The sequence below is a fragment of the Mobula birostris genome, chromosome 6 (assembly GCF_030028105.1).
Source record: "Mobula birostris isolate sMobBir1 chromosome 6, sMobBir1.hap1, whole genome shotgun sequence".
Classification (NCBI taxonomy): Eukaryota; Metazoa; Chordata; class Chondrichthyes; order Myliobatiformes; family Myliobatidae; genus Mobula; species Mobula birostris.
This window is the reverse complement of record NC_092375.1, coordinates 20,979,687-20,999,773: the sequence shown is the minus strand read 5'-3', so window position 1 is coordinate 20,999,773 and position 20,087 is coordinate 20,979,687. Positions and strand designations below refer to the sequence as shown.

The 20,087-nt window shown below is 40.7% G+C and overlaps 1 protein-coding gene across 10 annotated transcripts in view; it reads right to left on the bottom strand.

Annotated features, from left to right (window-relative positions):
* The window catches only part of erg (ETS transcription factor ERG), a 301,661-nt gene that overhangs the window by 143,328 nt on the left and 138,246 nt on the right, over positions 1–20,087 (bottom strand). Inside the window, exon 1 of one of the 10 annotated variants that reach the window (XM_072259985.1) lies at positions 13,421–13,586. The exons of 7 other annotated variants lie outside the window; for them this stretch is intronic. In XM_072259985.1, coding sequence (XP_072116086.1) covers positions 13,421–13,438 — 18 coding nt within the window. In that variant the 5' untranslated portion in view covers positions 13,439–13,586. Of the gene's footprint in view, positions 1–11,958; positions 12,046–13,080; positions 13,312–13,420; positions 13,587–20,087 lie in introns of those variants that run through there. 2 more of the 10 variants (XM_072259988.1, XM_072259983.1) reach the window with 2 other exon arrangements.

Genomic DNA, 20,087 nt, shown 5'->3' with positions numbered 1-20,087 from the left:
GTCCCTGCAACATCCTTGTAAATTTTCTCTGCACTCTTTCAATCATATTTACATCTTTGCTGTAGGTAGGTGACCAAAACTGGACACAACACGCCAAATTAGGCCTCAACAATGTCTTACACAATTTCAACATAAGATCACATATCCTATACTCAATACTTTGATTTTTGAAGGCCACTGTGCCAAACGCTTTCTTTACAACCTTATCTACCTGTGAAACCACTTTCACAAAATTGTGGACCTGTATTTCCAGGTCCCTGTGTTTTACTGCGCTCCTCAGTGCCCTACCATTCACCATGTAAGATCTAACCTGGCTGGTCCTCCCAAAATGCAAAAGCTCATACTTGTCATTTTTCAGTCCATTTTTCCATCTGGTCCAGATCCCACTGCAAGTTTTGACAATCTTCCTTGCTGTCCAAAACACCCCCAATCTTGGTGTTACCTGCAAATTTGCTGATCCATTTTTCCACATTTTCATCCAGACTGTTGATATAGATGACAAACAACAACAAACCCAGCACCAATTCCTGTGGCAGTCCATTAGTTACAGGCCTCCACTTGGAGAGGCAGCCATCTACTACATTCTCTGGCTTTTTCCTCAAACCCAACACATCTAATACAATTTACTACCTCATTTTGAATTCAAGTGACTGAACATTTCTGACCAAGCTCCCATGCAGGATCTTGACAACGACCTTGCTAAAGTTCGTGTAGAAAACATCCACTGCTTTGCCTTCATGAACTTTCCTGGTAACCTCCTCAACAAACTTTATACAATTGGTTAGACATGGCCTACCACACAAAAAGCCATGTTGCCTATCCCTAATCAATCCATGTCTATCTAAATTCTTATATATCTAGTTCCTTAGAATACCCTCCAATAATCCAAATACTTATATATCCAGTTTGTTAGAATACCTTCCAATAATCCAAATACTTATATATCCAGTTTGTTAGAATACCTTCCAGTAACGTTCCCACAACTGATGTCAGGCTCACCAGCCTCTCATTTGTTGGCTTATTCGTGAAAACTTTCTTAACCAACATTAGCTGTCTTCCTGTCCTCGGGTACCTCATCCATGGATAAGGATGTTGTAAATATCCTTGCTTGGGCTCCTGCCATTTCTGCACTAGCCTCCCACAGGGTCTGAGGGACACCTTGCCAGGCCCTGGGGATTTATGCACCCTAATTTGCCGAAAGACAGCAAACACCTCCTACTCTGTAGTATGTATTGGTTCCATGACCTCGCTACTGTTAGGCTCTGTATCCATCTCCCGAGCAAATACAGATGCTAAGATTCCATTTAAGATCTTCCCCAGCTCTTTTATCTCCATGCATAGATGAGTGATCTTTCAGAGGACCAATTTTGTTCCTTGCTATCCTTATGCACTTAATATATCTGTTGAGCCCTTGTCTCCATCACCTTGTCTGCTCGAGCAACCTCATGCTTTCTTTTAGCCCTCTTGATTTCCTTCTTAAGTGTTCTCTTGCATTGCTTACACTTCTTGAGCACCTCATTTGTTCCTAACTGCCTATATCTGCTATGCACCTCCTTCTTTTTCTTAACCAGAGTCTCAATATCTCTCAAAAAACAAGGTTGCCCAAACCTGTTATCCTTGCCTTTTATTCTGACAGAAACATACAAGCTCTAAACTCTCAAAGTTTCCACTTCTGAAAGCCTCCCACTGTCCAAGTACACATCTGCCAGAAAGCAGCCGATCCCAGTGCACGCTTGCCAGATCATTTTTGATACCATCAAAATTGGCCTTTCTCCAATTTAGAATCTTAACCTGAGGACCAGTGATTACCTTGAAACTAATGGCATTATGATCACTAGGTACAAAGTGTAACCCCACAGAAACTTCTGTTACCTGCCCTCTCTCGTTCCCTAATGGGAGATTCAGTATCACACTCTCTCTAGGTAGGAATTCTATATACTGATTAAAGGAAGTTTCTGAACACATCTGACATATTCTTTTCCATCCAGCCTTTTGTAGTATGGGGGGGGGGGAGGGGTCCCAGTCAATATGTGGAAAGTTAAAATCACCTACTATCACAACCTTATGTTTCTTGCAACAGTCTGTGATCTCTCTACAAATTTGCTCCTCTAAATCCCGTGGACTGTTGGGTGGTCTATAATATAATCCCATTGACTTGGCCATACCTTTCTTACTCCTCAGCTCTACCCATAAAACCTCACTAGACGAGCTCTTCATTCTGTCCTGACAGAGTACTGCTGTGATGTTTTCCCTGTCTAGTAATGCCAACCCTCCCCGTTTTATTGGTCCCACTCTATCACATCTAAAACAATGGAGCCCTGGAACACTGAGCTCTCAGTCCTGCCCCTCCTGCAATCAAGTCTCACGAATGGTTACAATGTCATAATTCCACGTGCTATCCATGCTCTAAACTCATTCACCTTTCCTACAGTACTTGCATTGAACATTAGTCCCGCCATGATCACCCTTTTGATTCCTAGTGTAATATGCAAGCTTAACATCATCTTTCTCCACAACCACTTCACTATCTGACACTCTGGTTCCCATCTCCCTGCAACTCCAGTTTAAAATCACAATGGAAACATTGCAGTTCAAGAAGTTTCCCAATCTATTTCTCAAGCAGCATTAACATAACAAAAATTAATCAAATATCATTTAAAAAAACATTCAAATAAAACTACGTGAAAACACCCACTCTGATAAGAATTAATAGATGTATAAATGAGTAATAACAGAATTATTAGCTTAACCAGAAATTTCCAACAACAGTCTGATGCTTGATCCACTATGAATGGGAAGAACTGAAACCAATGACTATTTTGCTGTAAGCGTTTGGTAGTAAGTTTTGTGTATTTGTCCTGATTTGTACAGTCTCTATGACAAAAGCACGATTTGGAGAATACTTTATACTTCATTGTCGCCAAACAATTGGTACTAGAACGTACAATCATTACAGTGATATTTGATTCTGCGCTTCACACTCCCTGGATTACAAATATTAAATATTAAAATATTAAAAATAATTAAAATTAGTAAGTATTAAAAATTTAAATTATAAATCATAAATAGAAAATAGAAAAATGGGAAGTAAGGTAGTGCAAAACTCTTTCTCAACTACTCAAAATAAGCCTAAGTAGAGTAGTGAGGAGGAGAAAGAGAATTGAAGATGATAGGAATTCTTTCTCTAAAAACCCTGAGGGTTCAGTTTTCAGACACATCATAACTAAATTTACTCCGCTTTCCTTTCTTATTGAAAATGCTAATCATTCACCACAGCCTGTTAAACCTGAAAACAGATTCTCTACTTTCTACTGCAGGTAAAATGATTCTGAACGCTAAACATAATTGTTAGTACTGAATTAATTGGATGTGAATCATCTTGGAAACTGCAGTTTTCTAAAATCAAAAATAAACATTATTCATTATATACATGGGTGTACCTACACCTCTGGGACTGCAGTGGTTGAAGAAAGAAGCTCATCAGCACCTTCTCAAGGGCAACTAGGGACAGGCAGTAAATGCTGACTTAGCTGATGATGCCCACATCTCATAAATGAATAAATTTAAAAAAAATAAAAAACAAATAAATGCAAAAATAGTGCCTAGTTTTCATTATATTTCTACTCTTTCATTACATTTATGTGTTACTTTGGCATACATCTGTGTACAGAACACATTGCCATTCTTGTGGCCTCTTTGAATAATACAAACTTCAAATCTTGGAGAGCCTTTTACAATGTGCTTAACTCTCAACGTCTGGTGGCAGTGGGCTTGGTCGGATTATAGTCCTGCCACAACAGTTTGTGCTGGCTACATTAAGTTTCACTGCAACCCTTAACACGTACTCCTGCAGTCTGGAATATGCCAACGAACATAGATTCATAGCTGTTGTGCAAATCAGACCAATCAGGAATTGCAGGTCCCTGCTGCTTTTGCAGTTGTGAAACCACACACATTGTGCTAAGGCACTGGGTCAAGACCTCAACATCTTCCCGTCATGAGCAAAAAGGATGTTCCAAAACAAACATGGTCGTTATTGGCTCAGCTTACTTAACAAAAAAAAATCATAGCTCTTGACAGTTAATCCTAAAAGGCTTCTGTGGACACAGAAAGAATAAGTTATATTTCACAGGAAGGAACTTTAGAACTATTCCAACCCTGACTGGTGGGATTTATTATATTCCAATCTGCCATACATTCTTTCATTGTGAGCAATAAGGCACATACCGTTCTGAAAATAATGTCGGGGAAAATGTAACATAACTAGGTACATCAGGCTAAACAGAGACTGCTAACTTCAGACCTATAAAAGGTGAGATTGCTAGGCTCATCAATACTACACCCCTTCTTCTCATCTTCTACCACACCATCCTTCCTCATTAACTAGACCCCCAATCTTCAGTAGACTAATTCTAATTCCATTGGCAATCTAAATAAACCATGTGAAATTAATATTCTAATGATATTTTAATCAATGAAATCATCCAACTGCTGGTGAAGGAAATGACCACAGCCATCAATAATCTCGGTCACTCAATAAGATAAAATAAAATTCACTTTATTTGTGACATGTGCCTCTAAGCATAAAGTGGAGCGCAAATCAACTCAGCAAGGATTGTGCTGGGCAGCTTCCAAGTGCTGGCATGCTTTCGGTGTCAGCATAGCATGCCCACAGCTTACAAACCTGAAGTACTGTATGTGTCTTTGGAATGTGGGAGGAAACAAGAGCATCTGGACGAAACCCACATGGTCTTAAGGGAACATACATGCTCCTTACAGACTGCGTGGGGAATCAAACACCAATCGCTGACCACTGGAGCTGTAAAACAATTGCACTAACTGCTAAGCTACTATGCTGCCTGAGCTCTTCACAGAGTCCAGCCAAGTAATCAACTTCTGAAGAAGAAAACTGCTAAATCTAACCCTGTGCATCTCACATACTTTCTGCTGAGGCTGTGCGTGGAATGATTAGAAGTAGGAAGCTTGGTTGATTACTTTGTTTCTAACTCAAGGTACTTAAGTCAGCTGTAGTGCCCCTCCCTCCCTGGCACTCTCCAGCAATGAATCTGACAACTTTCTGCTTTGTCTACGTCAGAGCACGTACTTAAGCACTTTCATTGTGATCCGGCAACATTTTGAAATTTTGATACGAATTATTTTCCATCTACAGAAGCATTGACGTGAAAATAATAACAGGCAATAGGAAAATTTGATAACATCCACAAATATTAATAAACTATACTGAATCTGTATTTCCTGATCAGATTCTAGCCTTGAGGTAACCCAAGGAACAGCATTAAACCTGGTGTGAAATGGCTGACTTTAAAAAACTTGGTGTCTTCCCTCATGGAAGGTTGCTTCTGAAAACAAAAAATTTTCCAGGCAAATGACACATAGCTAATTATTCATAACATATAAAAGCTTTCATAACATACAAAAAAGTTACATAGTAATTACAACACAGGAACCAAGCTGCTGATGCAATGCCTATTGGTGTTAAACTTAAGTGGAAAGCTAGAGCCAAGTGCCTATACTCTTCCGATTTCTCCCTATGTCTCCGTTGCCTACCGCATTAATGTTGCTCATAGTCATAGGGTCAGAGAAAAGTATGGCAAACAACTAGTCTGTGCTGAACCATTTAAACTGCCTGCTCCCATTGACGTGCACCAGGACCAAAGCCCTCCATATCCTTTCCATCCATGTTCCATCCATGTACTGATGCATGAAGTTGTCTCAGTTCCAACTACAATCTACAAGAGGGGATTTGATAGAGGTATTTAAAATTATGAGGGGGATAGATAGAGTTGAGAGTTAAAAGGCAAAAGTTTAGGGGTAACATGAAGGGGAGCTTCTTTACTCCGAGAGTGGCAGCTGTGTGGAACAAGCTTCCAGCAGAAATGGTTGAGGCCGGTTCGATGTTGTCATTTAAAGTTAAATTGGATAGATATATGGACAGGAAAGGAATGGAGGGTTATGGGCTAAGTGCAGGTCAGTGGGACTAGGTGAGGGTAAGAGTTCGGCACGGACTAGAAGGGCTGAAATGGCCTGTTTCCGTGCTGTAATTGCTATATGGTTATATGGTTAATCCTGGTGGCACCTCTACATCAAAAAAAAACACTCTTCTTGTTCTCTCCCCTGAAAATTTGTATTTAACATTAAGCACATATGGTCATATAAACGAAGAAAAGAGTAAGTCACTGCTAATTTCATCATTCAATGAGATTAAATTCAATTCCACAGAGGCGGCCCATTGACACAGCCAGCACAGTGGCTGCCTCACAGCAACAGCAACATGGGGTCCAATCCTCTCCTCCAGTATCATCTCTGTGGAGTCTTCATGTTCTCGCTGTGACCTAAAGGTTTGCTTCTGGCATACTAGTTTCCTGCCATATCCCAAAGACTTGCTAATTGATTGTTTGGTGGGATACACTCAGTGGCCACTTTATTAGGTACATCTGCTCGTTAACACAAATATCCAATCAGCCAATCGTGTGGCAGCAACTCAATGCATAAAGCATGCAGACACGGTCAAGAGGCTCAATTGTTGTTCAGACTAAACATCAGAATTGGGAAGAAAGGTGATATAAGTGACTTTGACCATGGAATGATTGTCGGTGCCAGACGTGGTGATTTGAGTATCTCAGAAACTGCTGATCTCCTGGGATTTTCATGTACAACAGTCATTAAAGTTTACAGAGAATGATACAAAAGAAAACAAAATAACATCTAGTGAGTGGCGGTTCTGTGGGTGAAAATGCCTTGTTAATGAGAGAGGTCAGAAGAGAATGGGAAGACTGGTCATGCTGACAGGAAGGCGACAGTAATTCATATAACCACACATTACAACAGTGGTGTGTGCAGAAAACCATCTCTGAATGCACAACATGTTGAACCTTGAAGTGGACGGGCTAGAGCAGCAATAGAAGCACATGAACATACACTCAGTGACAATTTTATTAGTCACAGGGCGTACCTAATAAAGTGGCTACTGAGTGTATACTGCCTCTAATGTGTTAGTGAGTGGGGGAATCTGGGGGAAGGGGAATTAATGAGATGTGGAAAGAATAGGACTGGGATTCTTGTAGCATTAACGTAAGTGAGTACTTGATATGGACTCGATGGGCTACGTAGAGCTGGTTTCTACTTCTAGGAGAAATTTGGAACTCATTGGACCTTTTCAAAATATACTTCTCCAGTCCGTCTGATTTAAAATGTGGGCACGGCCACGCCTGACTAGAATGGATTATCAGAGTTAAACTGAGGCTCTTGTTACACACTAAAATTTGTGAAGAAATAATGCGGAAACTTCAGGTATCAGTTCACTGCATGATTGCACATAAATATCTAAAGATTGGGTCCAGCTAGTGAGACCTCACTCTTAAAGAAAACAAATTTTTGTCTTCAGGTCTCCCATCTATTTTGTGTAAATACTCTTACAGCACTGATAGAATAAAGCCTAATGAATGCTAATCAATGTCCTTGGCAGCAAAATAAATGGTTTAGGAGAGACTGAAAACATTTAAATTAAAAAACAGACTTCCTTCCTTTTTCTTCCATTTTAGTTTTTTTTCTGTTTATCTGATCATTTTCACTCAATTATTATTCAATAATACTAATATCGTGGGTAACCTTTTACCTTGGCACCACTTCTTTAGCACTATTTCCATAACCCATGATTCCCCTAATATTTAGATACATTGAACAAAGAAAGAAAAAAGGTGCCATCGGAGCATAGCGGTCAGCACAATGTATTAGAGCTCAGGGTGTCGGAGTTCAGAGTTCAATCCCAGCATCCTCTGTAAGGAGTTTGTATATCCTCTCTGTGGAATGTGTGGGTTTTCTCCAGGCTCTCCCATTTCCTCCCACCATCCAAAGACACACTGGTTAGTAGGCTAATTGGTCAGTGCAAATTGTCCAATGCTTAGTTCAGGGTTAATTCAGGGCTTGCTCAGCTGAGCAGCTTGGAAAGGTCTATTCCACGCTGTATCTCTAAATAAATAAAATTTAAAAATAAACACATTGACTGAGCCTCCACACTCCTTCAGAGTGGTGAATTCCAAAGACTCTCCGCAGTCTCAGTTAAGGAATTTCTCATCATTTCAATCACACCACTTATGCCGAGACATTGCCCATTGGTTCTAAACTTGTCAGCCAATGCCTCCCTTGTATCTGTCCTTGAACAATAACCTACGAGCACCTTTCAATGGTCATCAGCTTAATATATAAATTGAGTCTATTAAATCAGTCAGTTATCAAGCAGCATAGGTAAAATGCTTCATCCTACGTTTGGTGCAGATTTAACATTCAAATTTCTTGCATGGTGCAGACTACGAACTCAGTCTGAACGAAGCTATGCACAAGACCATGAAGAATTTCTTGATAGATTGTTATAAATTCTATATATTAAGTTTTAAATTTATCAAATATTGAGAACATTAAAGCCAGCCAGTATACAGCCATTACTCCCAGTCAGCCAAAGGTCTATATTGCAGTCTTCCAAAACAAAACTGCAGGCCCAAGTAAGTTCGAAAGGTTCCTGCTAATAGGGAAGGAAGGAGATTTCCAAGGATTTCTGGCAGTGGATGATGAAAGTTGTTTGATTTAGCTGAGGACTTTTTTTATTGTTGTCTATTTCAATATTACTGAAATGTTTTAAAATTTGAATTACAGAAGCATAATATAAATTAAAACTGACTTGAAAAAAATATGAATATCCAGGAGGGACTTACAGATTTTAAACTACTAGCTGTTCTGTGGCTTAATATAAAATAATACAGGTTTGGGAACGAGCCAGATAAGAGGGTCACATGGTATAAACTGTATGTCACCATATACTACACTGAAATTCATTTTCTTGCAGGAATTCAAAGTAAAACAAAGAAATACAATAGAACCAATGAAGGATTACACAGAAAGACCGACAAACAACAAACATGTAAAATCAGAGAAATTGTGAAAATACACATAAAGAAATAATAGATAGATAGATATGAAGAGCAGGAGCTGTAGAGTCTTGATTCCTGTAGACTCAGTTCAGAGTTGAGGTGAGTGGAATTATCCACGCTGGTTCAGGAGCCTGATGGTTGAAGGGTAAAAGTTCCCCTTTGAAATCAACAATTGACTTTGCTTCCTAGCTTGCCTTTCAGGTAGTGAACTGCAGATCATGACTACTCACTACAAGCTAAAACTTTTCTTTATGTCACTCCTGCTTCTGTATACCAGATTATCGTTGTATTGATTCCAACATTTGCTCCATTGAAACCGGAAATTGAATTTCCACTTGCCCCTTTGTTTGACAGAAATAACAACAAACAATATTGTTTTCAGTTCTGGTCACCTCATTATAAGAAGGATGTGGAAGCTTTAGAAAAATTTACCAGGATGTTGCCTGGACTGGGGAGCATGCCATATGAGGATAGAATGGGCACGCTAGGGTTTTCTCTTCAGAGAAAAGGAGGATAAAAGATAACTTGATAGAGGTGTACAAGATGATTAGAGACATAAATAGACTGGAAAGACAAGGACTTTTTCCTCAGGGTGGAAATGGCTGATACAAGGGGCCATCATTTAAGATGACTGGAAGAAAGTATAGAGGGGATATCAGAGATATGTTCTTTTACACAGAGAGTGGTGGGTGCATGAAGCAGGCTGCCAGGGGTAGTGATAGAGGTAGATCCATTAGGAACATTTAAGAAACTCTTAGATAGGTATGTGCATGATAGAAAAAATGGAAGAACATGCAGGAGGAAATTGATCTTAGAGCAGGTTAAAATGTTGGCACAACATCACAATGTTGTAATGTTCTCTGTTTTAATAATTTAAAGAGAGAGTTTAATTTTTAAGAAGATCAGAAGGGAGCTAATAAATAAATCACATTGTTCCTAATGTTATAGATGATGCAATTTTGAATTGCCCTCTGCAAACAACAGCCCACATATATTGTGTTTTTAATATAGGAAAACACCTCAAGAACATGATCAGTTTGAAAAACAAAGACTCATGAAGAGAATAAAGCAGACAACTAAAAGCTTAAATGATCTTATAGAAGAGAAAGGTAGAGGAACACAGTTAAGAAGGAAGGAAATTCCAGAGTTTAAGTTTTAGGCAACTCGGAACAAATGACACCCCCCGCCCCCCAACCAAAGCTGATGGAAATTGAGGATGTGCAAGTTGAAAGGGTTATAGATGTGGAAGTAATTATCTAGTAAGGGGGAGGTGACACCGTGGAAGAATTTGAAGGCAAAAGATGAGAAAATTATTTTTAACACAGTACTGACTAATAACTAAAGTTGATTAGTAAACACAGGAGGGATGTTGTGAGGCAAGATAGATAAAGAATTTTGGATGAATAATTTCAAGAAGGTTATGAGTTGAGAAGCAGTCAGAAGAGTACAATAATAATTTCGGACTTGTTAAAACATTTATTCTGTTAGTGTTAAAATTATCAGAGCAGAATAGCTTAGTTGTTGTGTTCCTAGGGGGTTATAACTTTAGACATATATAACCATAGTTCAGATACAAGTCCACAAGACTGAATGTGCACAAGGACTATTCATCAATTTAATTATTACTGGTGCCACTTAGTCTTCAGTAATAAAATCCTGCTGAGTTTTAAGAATTGTCCCTCAGGGCATTATGAAGTCATAACATAGATTTATACAAGTGTGGTTAAAAGTAAAAGCTTCTTTTTTTTTTGTAAAAAACTACTGGTATTAAAAAAAATTAGTGTTTTCCATAAGCAGGTTGAAGGTCCCCACCTGGGAGAGGCAGAATACTAAGATTTTCTTTACAAGGAGAAGAAGGAAAACCACAGAGGAAGTAATGGACTGTTGACTTCTGTCTGCATTTCCCAGTGAAAGACAGAAATATAGGACAGGTGACCTACCACCATTTACACCAAAGCTATAGTTCTATCAAAGTGCTCTCAGTGACCACTTTATTAGGCACACCTGTACACCTGCTCATTAATGCTAGTATCTAATTAGGCAATTATGTGACAGCAACTCGATGCATAACAACATACAGATGTGTTCAAGAGGTTCAGCTGTTGTTCAAAACAAACATCAGAACGGGGAAGAAATATGACCTAAGTGGCTTTGACTGTGGAGTGACTGTTGGTGCCAGACTGAGTGGTTTGAGTATCTCAGAAACTGCTGATCTCCTGGGATTTTCATGCACAACAGTCTCTAGAGTTTACAAAAATGGTGCGAAAAAAATCCAGAAAAATATCCACTGAGTGGCAGCTCTGTGGGGAAAAATGCATTGCGAATGAGAGAAATCAGAAGAGAATGGCCAGACTGGTTCAAGCAGACAAGAAGGCTTTAGTATCCCAAATAACCGCACGTTACAACAGTAGTGTACCAAAGAGCCTCTCTGAATGCACAACACATCGAACCATGAAGTGGATAGGCTACAGCAGCAGGAGAACATGAACATACACTCAGTGACTGCTTTATTAGGTACAAGAGGCCCCATAATGTAGGCAGTAGCAATTTCTTACTCAGTGACGTTTTTTGGCAAAGAAAAGAAAGATGTGGAGGGAAAAGAAATTACTGAAGAAATTCGAAGCTGCTGAAATACAAAGAGAATATTCAGTCAAAATCGTCAAAGTGAAACCAGAAGGATTGTGATACTGCACATTTGCTGCGCATTCAAGCATTCAGTAGATTTTTGTCCTGTACGCATCGGCTGTGTTGCTGCTTAAACTGCAGTTCCAACTGCGGTTGCCAGCACCTCCTGACTGGCCGTCTCTCTCCACGACCACAAGCGTGAAACTGTAACTGGGCTGCCGAGCATTCATCCCACACACAGCCTATGCAGAAAAGCAGCCCGTGCGTGCTGGAATACTCTACATTTAGCGGAGTTGTCATCTGCTGCCTCAAGAATGATTTGCTCGCTCTGTTGAAGTGCTGCAGCTCAGCTTAGGAAAAATACAGACTAAAATGAAATATGACATACCTCTATGCCAAGTGCACAGTATTTAATCTGTGGAGTCAACATAGTCCCAGTGAGTTATATATTTACAATTTATTTTCCGTTTTCATGTTGACATCTTCAAGGTGACTAGCACCATTACTGCCTGTTAGTAGAACATCCGAGCAGAAAAACGCTGAAAGGCATCAAAGTGAAGTTTGATTCCAAGTTTCGCTGGCCCGTCCTGCAGCAGTTAACTTTCCTCATATACCAGCGTTCTTATAAATAGCTTCCTCCTTTTCAATTTAAACGAGGAAAGGGGTTTTGGGAAATGTTTCCCTCACAGTTGAGAACTAAAAAGGATACTGTATATGTTTCATCTTTGGGCGTTGTAGGGAGGTGCTTTACGAATGAAATTGAAAACAAGGTTCATTGCTATACCAGGCAGAGAATTGCACCTCATGAAATGCATATATATATATATAAAGACAAGCACACACCAACCATATGTCCACTCCACCACACCCACCGGACAGCTAGTCTGTTCACAATTTTGTCCCTAAATTTCAAGTAACCTCAAAATATAGTCATAAAAGCCTCTTCATTAAAACATATCTCAGTAACTTTCAGCACCTCAAACAGGAGAATTTAAAATTAGAACACATAAATAAATAAGTGTTGAATCAAATTGAGATTCAATATAAATTCAGATTCCATACACTACTGCACAGTTCTGATATGTTAATAAAAACATCTTTCGTTCTGCTTCCTAGAAGGTGCTTATTATTCTTTGTGAGGAGCAAAATTCCTTGGAATGAAAATTTCTATTTTTAAAGTTGTAAGGATAAGCTGAATGAGTGTTTTTGTACTAACAACTCAGCACGGCGATTCACATTTATAAACCCAGTAAAATAATTTCAGTTCTACAAATATCTACCGAAATTTATCCATGACTTTCATCTAAACAGGTAAGTTTGCAAAAATATTTAGCCAAAACTTGTATTGATATTTCTTTATACACAATGCAACCAACAATCTGGCACCAATGGACCCCAAGATGAATATTACTTACAATTTAGAGTATGTATCAAATGCAAAATGAAATTACCCAATAATCTCATAAAGGGACTCCATTCTGCACTCAAAATTCTCAGGGCTGCAACTTACCTTACTGTCATTCTTTCAAGTGATTATTCAACCAAACTCACGACAGTGGCACCACGATAGAGAGAAAAAAAAAATTCAAGAAGATAGTAAGAAATGATATAGCACTTCTCTTCTGTCCAGATCATGTGTGAAAATCTCTATCTTTTCCTCAGAAAGTTTTTCAAACAACCCAGACAGTCCGAGTAGGAAAGAGGAAATTTTACAGGCAGCACAAAGGAAATCTGCTCATCGCCTTCCATTGTGGAAAGGAGGGTGTTGCTTTTTTTCACCGTTTAACGCATCTGGCGAAGAGCAATGATTTGCAACACAGCGTTTAAAAGACAATTCTAGCGAATCTTACCTTTATTGAGGTGGCCATTTTAACTCAAAAGTACGTTCTTTTTTTTCTAATCTGTATATTGTTAAAGAAACTTATGCCTAGTCAGAGTTGTTGAAGTTTTTTTTAGAGGCGGCGAGATTGTGCTAAGTCTGGGAAATGAAGTCAGTCTGTAGCAGGAAGAGGTTTCTATTGGTTCTGGCTGGCTTAGCTCTAAGAAACAGGATATTTTGGAGTACAAAGATAAGAGAGACCAGAAAACAATGTTGTTTTTCTTGACGAATAGTTTATGATTGCTTTACTTTACTTTTTCCTCACTCTGCATTTCGAAAGTTGGAACTCAAGGCAGGTGTGCAATGACGGTGACTGAGTTTTACCACAAGATGCAAATGTCTTACTAAAACATGAGTTTAAAACCCTGACCTTAGCTTGTCTGAAGTGCAGACAGTGTGCACTGTATTATTGCCATCATTATTTCCTCCACTCTTCCCTGCACCATTACATCTTTCCCTCTTTTCTTCTGAATTTGTTGATTTTTGTTTGTAAAAATCAGATGCTAAACACCTTTGGTATCTCACATCATTGATCTATGTTGTCAGTGGAAGGATGTTCTAGAGAAGCTAAACTGACCTTCGGTGAAATACCTAAGACCATTACATGTAAGAGCAGACATTAGGCCATTTGGCCCATTGAGTTTGCTCTGCCATTTCCTCATGGCTGATCCATTTCTCTCTCAACCTCAATCTCCTGCCTTCTTCCTGTATCCCTTCCTATCCTGACTAATCAAGAATCTATTAACCTGTGCTTTAAATATACCCGATGACTTGTTCCAGTACGGGACATGAAGAGGGCCAAATCATTGGTTCCTCATCAATCAAATATTATGCAGCAAACACAAACATGGTTATAAAATGTCCATTAAAAACCAGACATCTCAAACCATAATCACTTCCACACCAAGTTCTTCTTCCCTTTCCTCCACCCTGGCCAAACACATCTGACTGTCTGAATTTAGTGCAAGTCCATTCACATCTTTAGTTGCTGCATGTCCTTATTTTCATCCTGTAGTGGTATTGCTACCATTCAAGTCGAATATGATGTTCTTGCAAGGGGTGATTCCCTTAATGGAGGATGACAGTGCATGACTTTGTTTAACGTGGGGAGGCTGGTGCACAGGCAGCTGCCACACGGTCCTTGATAGATCAGAGTCACGGTCCAGTGGCATGGAATTCAAGATTCAAAGGTTCAAGATTCAAAAAACTTTATAGTCATTCTAACCGTACATCAGCTCTGCAGGGCAGAATGAAACAGCGTTTCTCAGGAGCAGTGCAATCATAACATAACAAACGCAACACTAAATAATAAACATAACAATAAATAGTAAAACACAACAGCCACATGTCAGTTAAAATCAAGTTATAAGTGTCCAGTACAAGTTAAAAGTGTCCAAAGCAGAGTCAGGTGGAGCAGCTATTTAGCAGTCTGACTGCCTGTGGGGGGAAGCTGTTCAGTAGCCTTGTTGGTTTAGTTTTGATACTCCTGTAACGTTTGCCTGATGGCAGAAGAACAAACCATTCATGGAGAGGGTGTGAGGGGTCTTTAATGATGTACCGTGTCTTCTGGAGGCATCAATGCAAGATGACTGGGGTCTGTCCACTGCCAAAGCCTTCCTCCACCTTCACTATCGTTGTGATGTGTCATCATCATCTACAGCTTCACCACTGACGTCATGGTTGGAACACTCTTTATCTGGAACCTCTCTCTTGACCTTACCATAATGAGTGACAGTACCAGGATCTAAACACGGGACAGTGTCCTACTCAGGAGCTCAGCAACACACAAGCCTTGTCAGAATTCTTGAGAGTCCTCGGTGAAGCTTCTTCCTGTAACTACAGCTAGGCATCAGTTAGAATGTTTCTCGTTGTCCTCTTTGTACAACCATTCATCATCATTATGTGTGATCATGGTATTTCATCATGATTGTTACTGGCAAATTTTTCTACAGAAGCGGTTTGTCATTGCCTTCATCTAGGCAGTGTCTTTAAGGAGCGGTAACCCCAGCCGTTATCAATTCTCTTCAGAGACTGTCTGTCTGGCGTCACTGGTTGCATGACTAGGACTTGTGATCTGCACTGACTGCTCATCCACCACAGGCGCCCATGGCTTCACGTGACTCTGATCGGGGAAGGGGGCTAAGCAGGTGCTACACCTTGCCTGAGGATGACCTGCAGGCCAGCGGAGGGAAGGAGCGCCTCCTCCCTTGGTAGAGAAATAGCTCCACCCTACCACTCTCTTTATTCTCTTTGTACAACTATTTCCCATTTTAAATTTAAGTCAGGTTAAAATCTGACTGTGTAACTTAGTTTAATGTAACATCATTAACCTGCAGGAAAATGTTTTTTCTATGTATTGACTATACACTGCAAGAGAACAGTAATGAAATGATAAAGTTATCTACTACAGAGTAATTGAAGTCATTGGGTAGGAATTAATTCAAGTTACGTTCATAATTCTTCCCTTACATTACTCACTTATCTATTTTATTTCTCTAATGTTTTGTCATTTATTCATGGTACCACAGCAGTGTGTAACCAATTCCTAAAAGCTGCCCAGATTGCCTTCAAATCTCACTCTTGCTATGGATTCCTGGGAATAGTGATAATGCCGAGGATTGATGTTTCCTGTAATAAAGCCCCCCCTCCCCCCCCGACATTATTCTAAATAACAGAGTCAGGCTTTTCTCATTCCTCTCATTGTTTTGGACCAATGGTACTCCGCTAAAAGGCATGTCACCAGATGGTTTGTGGATTATAAAGAGTTACTGCAGAGGAAATGGAGGAGATTTCTGTCTTGTGTTTTGAAGTAACATGAATGAGTTGTAATCTTATGGTCATTCCTGAGGATGTACACAGAGGAAGAAGCAGGTCACCATTGAGAAAAGAGTGACATTAGTGAATTCTGGTCTGGTTCTTGCAGTTTCCCTTCCCCCTATTTGTGGCACTTACTGGGAGCATTGTAGACGAAGCACCCAATGCATTGTTGAGGATGCCTGCCACCCACGCCACAATCTCTTTGAACCACTACTGTCAGGAAGAAGGTACAAGGGCATCGCGACTATGAATGCCAGACTGGGTAAAAGCTCCTTTCCTCAGACTGTGAAAACCCTGCCGCCACCGAGGTTTTGTTATTAGCACCACGAGCTGTTCACTGATTACTCTACTATTGAGGGTTTACTCTTTAATGTGTACCTGTGCTGTGCACTACATGCATTTTGAATTATATTTTATTAACTTATAGTTAATAAATTAGCTATCGAGCATCTCGCTGACAGGATAGTCCTGCAGTACTTGGAGTTCTTAGTATCTAGCAATGACATACAAGATAAACAAATACACCTTTGATTGGACACCGTGTGGCTACTTTAACCGAGTGCACCCCCATCTTCCAAATTATTACCTTTCTTTTCTTCCCAATCATATAGATAATGACAATCAACCTAATTAATTAGAACATAAAAGAGTACAGCAAAGGAACAAGTTCTTTGGCTATTCTCACAGTTATCTGGACTATTCCTCTTCTCACCCTGTCTCTTGCAAAAATGCCATCCCCTTCTTGCAATTCCTCCGTCTCCGCCGCATCTGCTCTCAGGATGAGGCTTTTCATTCCAGGACGAGGGAGATGGCCTCCTTTTTTAAAGAAAGGGGCTTCCCTTCCTCCACCATCAACTCCGCTCTCAAACGTATCTCCTCCATTTCACGCACATCTGCTCTCACCCCATCCTCCCGCCACCCCACTAGGAATAGGGTTCCCCTGGTCCTCACCTACCACCCCACCAGCCTCCGGGTCCAACATATTATTCTCCATAACTTCCGCCACCTCCAACGGGATCCCACCTCTAAGCACACTTTCCCCTCCCCCACTCTCTGCTTTCCGCAGGGATCGCTCCCTACGCAACTCCCTTGTCCATTCGTTAACCCCCGCCCCCGTCCCTCCCCACTGATCTCCCTCCTGGCACTTATCCTTGTAAGCGGAACAAGCGCTACACATGCCCTTACACTTCCTCCCCTACCACCATTCAGGGCCCCAGACAGTCCTTCCAGGTGAGGCTACACTTCACCTGTGAGTCGGCTGGGGTGATATACTGCGTCCGGTGCTCCCGATGTGGTCTTCTATATATTGGCGAGACCCGACGCAGACTGGGAGATCATTTTGCTGAACACCTATGCTCTGTCCGCCAGAGAAAGCAGGATCTCCCAGTGGCCACACATTTTAATTCCACATCCCATTCTCATTCTGATATGTCTATCCACGGCCTCCTCTACTGTAAAGATGAAGCCATACTCAGGTTGGAGGAACAACACCTTATATTCCATCTGGGTAGGCTCCAACCTGATGGCATGAACATTGACTTCTCTAACTTCCGCTAATGCCCCACCTCCCCCCCATACCCCATCCGTATACACATTTATATACACACATTCTTTCTCTCTCTCTCCTTTTTCTCCCTCTGTCCCTCTGACTATACCCCTTGCCCATCTTCTGGGTTTTTCCTCCCTCCCCCTTTTCCTTCTCCCTGGGCCTCCTGTCCCATGATCCTCTCATACCCCTTTTGCCAATCACCTGTCCAGCTCTTGGCTCCATCCCTCCCCCTCCTGTCTTCTCCTATCATTTTGGATCTCCCCCTCCCCCTCCCACTTTCAAATCCCTTACTAGCTCTTCCTTCAGTTAGTCCTGAAGAAGGGTCTCAGCCCGAAACGTTGACTGTACCTCTTCCTAGAGATGCTGCCTGGCCTGCTGCATGCACCAGCAACTTTGATGTGTGTTGCTTGAATTTCCAGCATCTGCAGAATTCCTCGTGTATAAGTTCTTTGGCCCACAGTTTCTGTGCAGGCCATGACAAATAGCAGAATTGCCTGCACATTGTCCATATCCCCCACCACATTCATGGGCCAATCTAAATGCCTCTTAAATGTTGCTAACCTATCTGCTTCTACTACTTGGCTGTATAAAAAAATTGCCTTATAAATCTCCTTTAAATTTTCCGCTCCTCACCTTAAACCTACAAACATCTAAATTTGAAATTTCTCTCCTGGGGAAAAAGGACTCTGACTTTCTATCTTATCTATGGCAACACACACAAAATGCTGGAGGAACTCAGCAGGTCAGGCATCATCATCTATGGAAATTGATAGATAGCCGACGTCTTGGGTCAAGACCTCTTCTTCAGGACATGGCCTGAAACGATGACTATCTATTCATTTCCATAGCTGCTTCCTGACCTCCTGAGTTCCTCTAGCATTTTGTGTGCATTGGCTTTGCATTTCCAGCATCTGCCAACTTCCTCGTGTTTATGATTTGCTATTCTATCGATGTCTCTCAATTTAATATTCTACTATCAGCTACCTTTCCTTTCACTCTCTGACTCTCCAGAGAAAATAGTCTAAGCCTGCCCAACCTCTCTTATAACCAATATTTCCTATTCCATGCAACAGCCTGGTGAACCTCTTCTGCACCCTCTCGAAAGCCTCCACATTCTTTCTGTGATGCAGTAGCCAGAACTACACATTGGCCAAACCAAAGCTTAATGCAGCTGCAACATGACTTCTCAACCTTTGTACTCAATGCCCTGACTAATGCAGGCAAGCAGACCACCTGACTCTTTCCTGTCTCCACATGTTGCCACTTTTCACATGAACCCTGAGATCCCTCTGTACATCAATGCCTCGAAAGCTCCTGCCGTTTAGTGTGCATTTTGCTGTTACATTTGACCTCCAAAAGAGCAGCATCTCAAAGCATTGTCCAGATTAAAGGCTATTTACCATTTCACTGGTCACATTTCAGACTGGTCTATGATCTTATGAATCCTTTGAAAATTCCTCACTATCCATAGTCAAAATCAAAGTTTATTGTAATTTGTGCAAGTATGTGTATGTACAGGTGCAATGCAGTGGCATCACAGGCTCAAGGTTTCCACAAAATACCATGAATTTTTATGTCATCCGCAAACTTATTTCCCAAGTCACCTACATTTTCATCCAAATCAATTATATATACAGAACTGTGCAAAAGTCTTAGGCTGATGTATATAGCTAGGACGCCTAAAATTTTTGGAAAGTACTGCAGAAATTTTATGTATTGTACTGTACTGCCACCACACAAAAAAAGAGTTCATGATCTGACTCTGATATGGGTCTCTATTGTTGACTGACAGTGGAAAGATGCAGGGAGAGGGGAATCATAGTTGGGAAAAGGGGAAGGGAGAGGGGAATCATGGTTGGGAAAAGGGGAAGGGAGAGGAGAAAGACTGGGAAGCACCAGAGACACATTCTGTAATGATCAATAAGCTAATTGTTTGGAATCAAATAACCTTACCTGGTGTCTCAGGGTTGGGTGTGTCTGCACTCCTTCTCTGACCCCTGTCCCACACTCTTCCCGTGGTGCTCCACCCTCACTATTCCCAACATCCTTTCCTCCCACCAGATTTACAAATCCACTCCCGCTCCATGTTGACAGATACAATACTGTACAAAAATCTTAGGGACTCTAGTTATATATATGTGCCCAAGACTTTTTGCACAGTACTATGTACTATCAGTACTGTGTGTGCGTGTGTGTGTGTGTGTGTGTGTTTGTCTGTGTGTGTGTGTGTGTGTGTGTGTGTGTGTGTTTGTCTGTGTGTGTGTGTGTGTGT